This window comes from Diaphorina citri, unplaced genomic scaffold (assembly GCF_000475195.1).
Source record: "Diaphorina citri unplaced genomic scaffold, Diaci psyllid genome assembly version 1.1 scaffold226, whole genome shotgun sequence".
Taxonomy (NCBI): Eukaryota; Metazoa; Arthropoda; class Insecta; order Hemiptera; family Psyllidae; genus Diaphorina; species Diaphorina citri.
In genome coordinates this window covers 223,019-231,799 of record NW_007377663.1, presented here as the reverse complement: position 1 = coordinate 231,799, position 8,781 = coordinate 223,019, and the positions used below count along the sequence as shown (strand labels likewise).

At 40.6% G+C, this 8,781-nt stretch overlaps 1 protein-coding gene and 1 long non-coding RNA gene across 2 annotated transcripts; one reads left to right on the top strand and one right to left on the bottom strand.

The window, feature by feature from the left end:
- Positions 1-403: 403 nt before the first annotated feature.
- LOC113466200 lies at positions 404-2,989 on the top strand. The gene is made up of 2 exons (XR_003390671.1): positions 404-1,216; positions 1,582-2,989. It is a non-coding gene; the product is annotated as an uncharacterized LOC113466200 (long non-coding RNA).
- Positions 2,990-3,989: 1,000 nt separating this feature from the next.
- LOC103506311 lies at positions 3,990-8,672 on the bottom strand. The gene is made up of 3 exons (XM_026821391.1): positions 8,336-8,672; positions 5,746-6,135; positions 3,990-4,153 (listed from the first exon to the last, which is right to left on the bottom strand). Exons 1-3 carry the CDS (start codon positions 8,475-8,477, stop codon positions 3,990-3,992), a joined length of 696 nt encoding a protein of 231 aa, XP_026677192.1. The 5' UTR covers positions 8,478-8,672.
- Between the last annotated feature and the right edge of the window lie 109 nt (positions 8,673-8,781).

Below are 8,781 nucleotides of genomic sequence, written 5' to 3'. Positions count from 1 at the left end.
ATATAATCAAGCTCTTGGGCTCGGAATCATAGATCCTTTTTCTTTTGGTTGCTTTTTTCAAATTGGAGGAACTCAGATCTGATTGGTTTGGTCGACTGCCAACTGTTTTTTCTCCACCAATCGAGATCTTCAACTTTTAAAATACACAGTTTTAACCAGTAAAATACGCGTTTTTTCAAACTTGTATTTGATTTTATGCCTTTTCCATTCTTATAATCCTTATTTACTCAGAAGATCTTGATTTAGTTCGTATTCCACCTTAGTTATTTTAGTTTATGCCCAGAAAAGTTCACTTTGGGCTAGGTTTTTTCACAACAAACAGTGTAATTTAGTTACTCATTAAAATGTTATTCCAGAAATAACTATTATTAGACTGCCAACTGTTTTTTCTCCACCAATCGAGATCTTCAACTTTTAAAATACACAGTTTTAACCAGTAAAATACGCGTTTTTTCAAACCTGTATTTGATTTTATGCCTTTTCCATTCTTATAATCCTTATTTACACAGAAGATCTTGATTTAGCTCGTATTCCACCTTAGTTATTTTAGTTTATGCCCAGAAAAGTTCACTTTGGGCTAGGTTTTTTCAAAAACAAACAGTGTAATTTATAGTTACTCATGAAAATGTTATTCCAGAAAAAACTATTATTAATCAAATCAGGTTCCAATTGAGGAATGATCTGGAAGAAGGGCATAACTGCAAAAAAACATAGTTTCGAGATAATCGCGTTTGAAGTTTTTATTTTCAAATGAACACAACGTTACAAGATTCACAAAATTGGCCATAACTTGTCGTAGAAAAGAGATAGGAAGATGATTCTTTCACAGTCGTGTTCAGGATAAAATTTGCTATCCAAAAATGCAGACTTCCGAAAAAGGGCGTAAGTGACGTTACGTCCTTTTTCCAGATCACGGTTCAATCTTGCAAATGTCCTAGCATACTCGCGTATACAAAGTTGACCCATTGGGGTCTCAAATCTTTCTGTAACTTCTGATGTACATTTTCTTAACATGTACATTTCTCTCAACATTCCTTTATGCCCGGAACCACAATCTGAGTCTGACCTTTGTTTAAGTCAAACTGATTTCTGATTGGTTGAATTTCATAGTCGATTTAAAATCAACCAATCAGATTGCCTCATTCTCATAGGTTAAAGTTAAAAGTTTTTAATCTCAGATTGTTGTTCCTGGCCATTCGTCAAAACAGTGAAGACAGTTTTTAACCAGTGTGAAGAAACACGTCTCCACTAAAACTGTTATGGCCGGGACCTCAATGCGAGTTCAAATTCGGCTTAACTCTTGGATCAAGCAATCTCATTGGCTAAAAAGTTTGAAATGAACCAACCAGATAGCTTCATCCAAAAATTAAACTTGAACTCTTGAATTAAACAATCTCATTGGCTATAAAGCTTGAAATCAACCAACCAGATTGTGTTATCCAAGAGTGAAACCAAATTTAAACTCTGATTGGCTAAAAAGTTTGAAATGAACCAACCAGATAGCTTCATCCAAAAATTAAACTTGAACTCTTGAATTAAAAGATTGTTGTTCCTGGCCATTCGTCAAAACAGTGAAGACAGTTTTTAACCAGTGTGAAGAAACACGTCTCCACTAAAACTGTTATGGCCGGGACCTCAATGCGAGTTCAAATTCGGCTTAACTCTTGGATCAAGCAATCTCATTGGCTGAAATGTTTGAAATCAACCAACCAGATTGTGTTATCCAAGAGTTAAACCAAATTTAAACTCTTGTTGTGGTGCTGGCCATAAATTTTCTCAGCGTCTCTGATATACAGGGTTTCCTTTTGAAAACGTCTGGAGGAACACCCTGTATGTATTTTGTAATATTTTCACTTTTTATTTGTAAACTGAAGGAGGAAAAGTCACCGAGCCTTTTTTTGATTTTTACTTTCCATTACCTGCTAGAAGTAATGAGAAAGTATTGCAATCCAAAATTTTGAGGTCCAAATTTTTAGGTTTTGTATATTTGAATTGAACTTAACGTACACTTTTTCGAACTTCATTCCGTGAATAGGTTAAAAAAAGGTAGGTAGTTAAAGACATGAAAAAAAGAAAAAAAAAAAATCAAAGGCCATTGAATATTCGTGTTTCGATCACTCTTACCTTAACGCCTATAACTAAGACCTCTAAAAACTAATAAGAATCATCTGCGGCCCACGTGGCCCATTCCAGAAACAACGCCGCACAACACTTTTTACTCCATGCGCAGAAATTGACAAACGGTACCCTTTTTTTTTGCGCGGAATAAGAATCGAAAACTGGGAAATGCCGAGTGAGTTTGTGGAATGGGGCCCTGGTGATTTTTCCTCGCTCGAAAAAATCGTCTTGTAAATAGGTTACATTAAACTATTACTTAGGTCCATACTCTATTTCTGTATTATGTAAGGAAGCCTTAATATATTTTTCTTTCATAAGAATCGTTAAAACAGTGAAACCAAAAAAGATATCGTCAGGATTTTCGGAATGGTGTGCGAGATCACGGTCAATTTTGATTTAAAATTTCAACAATGGAAGAACATAAAAATATGGCATAGGTATATTTTATTATAAGCAAATTGACCAAAGTTTACACCAGCAAAAATTGACCGTGACCTCCGCCCTATGTCCTCAGGTTAGGTGTTTTGTTCTTCGGTAAAACGATAACAAATGAGGACGTCTCTAATTGGTCAAAAGTTTCGGCTCAAATTGATGTCGATTTTGACGCGTGTGCTCATGGGTGAATTTACGGAGTCGGTCTTGAGCTGTGTCCACAAAGTCGACGTCGATCGACGTCCGTCGACCAAGTGTGGACACAGCTTTAGAGAGGAAAGTTCCATGTTAATTTCCAACAGGTCTTGTACATACTAAGGTACCCATTATCCTACTTTTAGTTCTATCATTTTGCATTTTTAGGAGTCCTCTCTTGAATCTGCTTGTGGTCAGGAAGGTCACAAATATTGTTGTATCGTTCTACGATGGTCGAGTCCACAAAGTGAATTTAAACTCCGTTGTCAATCTTAGTGAATTTTAACTCTTGGATTAGCAATCTGATTGGCATTTTTTTTTTTTTTTTTTTTTTTTTTTTAATCAACCAGTTCTTCTTCTTTGCCCTTTCCCGTCTTCAGACGGGTTCGGCGTTTTTCGTCAGCCTTTCAATCAGCACTTTGGGCTGACATTTGGTTTTGGCTATTTTTACGGGTGGATGCCCTTCGCACTCAACCTTAGGTATTTCTTTAGCAAGGGAAATTTCAGGCTGCTCTCCTCCCCTAGCCAGACTAAGCTGATCTACTCCCCGATCGTGCCCCAGCCAGACATTTTGAAATCAACAAATGAGATTGCTTAATCCAAAAGTTAAACGGCGTTTAAACTCACTTTGTGGTCTCGGTCATTAATCTTAAGGTTCCAGAGAGGATTTCGTTTTTTTTCTTTCAATGTATCATGTAAATAAAAACAGTTAAAGGGAAACTGAACCATTCTAACTTGATTCGAAATTCAGTTTGAAAAAAAAGGACATAGTTTTTGAACATACTTTTTATTTTTAATTTAATAAAAAAAATAAAATAATTCAAACAAATTTCATGTGTGTTGTTATTTTTTATCATTAGATACTTTTTAGCTAAAGTAAAGCGGTAGGTTGTGGGTTCGATCCCCGCCCGGGAGACACTTCATCCTAAACAGATAGGGTTCGCTCTCGGAACGGCTGGCTTTCTCCTATCCTGTCCTCTTTCCGATTTCGGGACGATAAGATCTCCCTTGTTATAGTTCCCTCTATCAAACCTAAAAATAGGGGCCCCTAAAAAAACAGACTTAGCTATACCTAAACATAAAAGATAATATCCTACTATTTATAATATAGGACACTGTGATCAGAACACCAAAGGTGCCACATTTGGGACACATCCCCTATCTCAGCAGACCTTGACCAAGACACCAAATGACGGACACGACCCTTCGCTTCATGAAGCTCCTTCATTCGGGGCGCTTTCCTCTCAACATCGTTTGAGGACAGTACACCCACATTTGGGACACTTCTGATGCGGTTTAGCGGTCATTTCAGAGGCGACGAATTTCCAGAAGTAGGCGACGGCACATTCGACATCTTCGGAATATTTGGCACCCAGGGTCTCCTTTAGATATTCATTGATGGCGTAACCTGTATGGGCAAAGTGATTGACCGAAACAAGTTCGAAGTTTCAACTCGGTGCTTATGTAATGATCTAAAACATATCCTGTGTCTTCCACAATATTAATGAAATTTGATAAAATTGAACAACCCATAAATTTCCTCATTTGATTTATTTTTTTTCAAGAGTTTGACAGAGGGAACTGTAACTGCTATGGTCTTATCGTCCCTTTTTTTTTAAGAGTTTGACAGAGGGAACTGTAAACGCTATGGTCTTATCGTCCCGAAATCGGAGAGAGAAGGAAGACAGGATAGGAGAAAGCCAGCCGTTCCGAGAACGAACATTATCCCATCAGGATAAAATCCGCCCCGGGCGGCAATCGAACCCGCGGCCTAGCGCTTACAAGGCAGACGCACTACCAACTAAGCTAACTAGGCTGGCTCATTTGATTTAGGTTGATGGTCTCTAGCCAAGATTACTGGGCCCGTCCTGAACGCAGTCAACCATCGCATCGTGAGGATCTGTGCTTTCCTTTGAAGCCTGACAAATCCTTTGTAACCTCCAGCTAGCCAGGCTGGTTAGGGTTTGGCTGCGCTGATCTCTATATTTATGGTCCCACAGCGAGACACTGGTTATCCCTGCCTCGGTGGTGTAGTGGTCAAGGCGCTCGCCTGGTAAACAGGAGGGCGTGGGTTCAATCCCAGCCGAGGTATGGAATACCTACCTCGGTGGTGTAGTGGTCAAGGCGCTACCTACCTCGGTGGTGTAGTGGTCAAGGCGCTACCTACCTCGGTGGTGTAGTGGTCAAGGCGCTACCTACCTCGGTGGTGTAGTGGTCAAGGCGCTACCTACCTCGGTGGTGTAGTGGTCAAGGCGCTACCTACCTCGGTGGTGTAGTGGTCAAGGCGCTACCTACCTCGGTGGTGTAGTGGTCAAGGCGCTACCTACCTCGGTGGTGTAGTGGTCAAGGCGCTACCTACCTCGGTGGTGTAGTGGTCAAGGCGCTACCTACCTCGGTGGTGTAGTGGTCAAGGCGCTACCTACCTCGGTGGTGTAGTGGTCAAGGCGCTACCTACCTCGGTGGTGTAGTGGTCAAGGCGCTACCTACCTCGGTGGTGTAGTGGTCAAGGCGCTACCTACCTCGGTGGTGTAGTGGTCAAGGCGCTACCTACCTCGGTGGTGTAGTGGTCAAGGCGCTACCTACCTCGGTGGTGTAGTGGTCAAGGCGCTACCTACCTCGGTGGTGTAGTGGTCAAGGCGCTACCTACCTCTTGGAATTACCGCCTCGGGAGAACTTGATCCTAAACAGATAGCGCTACGTCCCAGATTCCCGCTCGGGGCGAACTTTAGGCGGGGCGAATAAATAAGCACTATTATTATTATTATTTGGCCTGAACGAGATAAGGTTCGTTCTCGGAACGATTGGCTTTCTCCTATCCTGTCCTTTTATCTTCGATTTTCGGTCAATGAGGCCTTCGTTGTTACAGTCCCCTCTTTTAACTACCTATCAAACCTCTTTTGATTATTATTGTTTAAAAAGCTCTTAAAAATAATAATATAGAATCCCTTCCAGGGATAGGTAAGCCTGAGGTAAAGGGACTTTTTGGTCCTGTGAAAATACCAAAGTATTCTTGTAAATTTACATCGTCGCACGCAAACTTCGGGAACATCCTCTGTACGGTCTTGTCCATTAGGAACAGCTTCTTGAAGATGTTCACCCCATGTCGGTGTGCCTCTGGCTTTATAGCCACACTCAGACATTTCAGCAGGCCCACCATCTTGGGGGTCAGGCCCGTCACGGGATCTGGCTTGTTGGAAGTCTCGTCTACACAGCAGGAAAATGGTCGCATCGAGTCGAACCCGTATCCGTGGAATAGAAAGCCGGGTTTGGGGAAAAACGGACGAAACGGTCGTAGAGAGTCGAACCCCGGTTCGTGGAAGCAGGAGGAGGCAGGTTTGGGAAGGAGGTTGAGAGGGGATGGTTGGGGATTGGATGGAATTAGAGATAGAGCTGGAATAAAGGTTTGAAGTTTAAAAAAGTGTTGGAAAGATCATCTCTTGTCATCTTGAGGCCAGTCACACACTATCAGGTAGACCTGATCAGGTGTACCTGTCGTCAGGTCTACCCTCTGATAGTGAGTGGCTGGCCTAACAGACCTCTCTCTAAATATAAATGTAAGTAAAAGTGGAAATTTATAAATACCGAATTATTGCAATCCTGTGCTCAGCACTTGCTCGACTGCAAAGGACTTCCTTATATTTGTTCATAAATACGGGTGTAAGCCTAACCGCCCCTAAAAGGTAATCCGGTTTTAAAATTCGACCCTTACTATCAGGTAGACCTGATCAGGTGTACCTGTCGTCAGGTCTACCCTCTGATAGTGAGTGGCTGGCCTAACAGACCTCTCTCTAAATATATATCTAAGTAAAAGTGGAAGCATGTACGGGCTAAAAGCGAAGGAAAGTTACATTTTATAGGTACGTACGGCAAAAATTATGTAAGAATGTAACCTATGTACCTAGGATTGGAAAACATTTTTTGTACGTTACTTAACCTTTACCATGATTAAAATGTTGCTAGTTTGAGAACATGATTTTTGTCGATCTGATGATATCACCTACACCTACTTAACTTTAGGGTATCTCCTTAACAGATAAGGTTTGTTCTTGGAACAGCTACCTTTCTCCTATCCTGTTTTCCTTCTGACAGTACTTACACATCACAGGTCAGATCTCCTAGTTAGCTTGAATGATAGCCTGCCTTGTACGCACTAGGTCACGGGTTCGATTCCCGTTCTCTTTCTCTCTCTCATCCCACTGTTCCTCACATACACATTAACTTCTCTTCTTGGTTTTGATTTCAGAGTTCATGAGTATTATGATCCCTTACCATGATTAAAATGTTGCTAGTTTGAGAACATGATTTTTGTCGATCTGATGATATCACCTACACCTACTTAACTTTAGGGTACTTGTGCAGAAGTCACGTCAGTGGAAGGTTGCTACCAAAGGAACTGGCATAAACGAGCAGTGACCAGTGTTACTATAGGGTTAAAACACAGTGTTACTATAGAACAGTGTTACTATAGGTTAAATGCAAGAAGGAGTTTTCACAATTAGAGCAGTGATTAATGCTATTATAGGGTTAGGTTAAATACAAAAGAGAGCTTTCTTTTCCACTGTCGTGGCTTCTGCATAATTACCAACTTTAGTTGTTATGCAAGAACGTGGGAATGTATTAATGGATACTGGATAACTATCATGCTTTCTTTGAAGAGTCTAAAGGTAGAAACACTACCATCACGTCACGTGAGCTCATTGGGATTCCGAAATATGTGCCCAGTTCAAAATTTTCCCATGATATTGTAGGTAATTTCATTGAGGACAGTTACGTCACGTGACGTGATAGTACAGTTTTTCTACCTCGATATTCCAAACATCAGACATCCGAGCTCGCTCTCTAAGCTAGACCTTCTAATTGGCCTAGTTAGCTTTACGGTAGAACGGGTTCGCAGCCTCGTGAGGACAATTGAGTAGCTACTTTAATCGAGTAGCGACCAGTGGCGGCATTACCAGAGTAAAAAGAAAAATTATCAGATACCTATCTCTGAATTAGTGAAGGAGGCTCTTAGTAATGCTGTGATATCCACAAAATTGTGAAGAAGCTTCAGCTTCACCACAAAGAAATCGTGATTAAGTAAAAGTGGAAGCATGTACGGGCTAAAAGCGAAGGAAAGTTACATTTTATAGGTACGTATGGCAAAAATTATGTGAGAATGTAACCTACCTAGGATTGCAAAACATTTTTTGTAGGTACGTTACTTAAATACTTAACCCTTACCATGATTAAAATGTTGCTAGTTTGAGAACATGATTTTTGTCGATCAGATGATATCACCTATACCTACTTAACTTTAGGGTACTTGTGCAGAAGTCACGTCAGTGGAAGATTGCTACCATAGGAACTGGCATAAACGAGCAGTGAGTGACCAGTGTTACTATTAGGTAAATGCAAGAAGGAGTTTTCACAATTAGAGCAGTGATTAGTGTTATTATAGGGTTAGGTTAAATACAAAAAGGAGCTTTCTTTTCCACTGTCGTGGCTTCTGCATAATTACCAACTTTAAAGATATTTCTAACTATGGTAGACAACCATTGTAAAGTTCTAAAACTAAGTAGGTACACAGATTCCAATGGAATTTCACACTTACCTCCACCACCGCTTTGGCATTTAATTCCTCCTCCTGCAGGCATAACCAAACATTTTTCCCCATTACCCCAACCTTTGTTGGTCAAAAGTCGGGCCACATTGCTCAAATTTTGCCTGCTCAAAAGCCTCCGAAAAGGCAACATGCTGAATTTCTTTTGTCACTCGCGAACAAAATTAAAAGAGGGGACAATTACTCTAATTGTCAGTTTCACCTCTGTAAATAACTATCAATAGTAATAAAAAATAAAATTAAAAGACGTGGATTAAAATTTGAGGCTCTCTCGAATTTAATACGGTACTGGTGTTTGTAATGAGATAAATACGGTGTTGATTTGGGTGAAGGATAGAGTGGCCAGTTGAAGTTGAACTTTACGGGGTACTGAGGATAAGCATCATTTTGAAATCGGGAACCAGCGGCGATCACACGTTGAATGCATCAATAGATCA

What these genes read in the sequence shown, in the direction of transcription:
- LOC103506311 (XM_026821391.1), bottom strand. Translation starts at nt 8,477, where the DNA reads ATGTTGCCTTTTCGGAGGCTTTTGAGCAGGCAAAATTTGAGCAATGTG. An exon ending in ATGCCAAAGCGGTGGTGGAG is followed by an intron (nt 6,136 to 8,335) that starts GTAAGTGTGAAA and finishes CCTTTATTCCAG; the next exon opens with CTCTATCTCTAATTCCATCC. An exon ending in AAATTTACAAGAATACTTTG is followed by an intron (nt 4,154 to 5,745) that starts GTATTTTCACAG and finishes TTGCCCATACAG; the next exon opens with GTTACGCCATCAATGAATAT.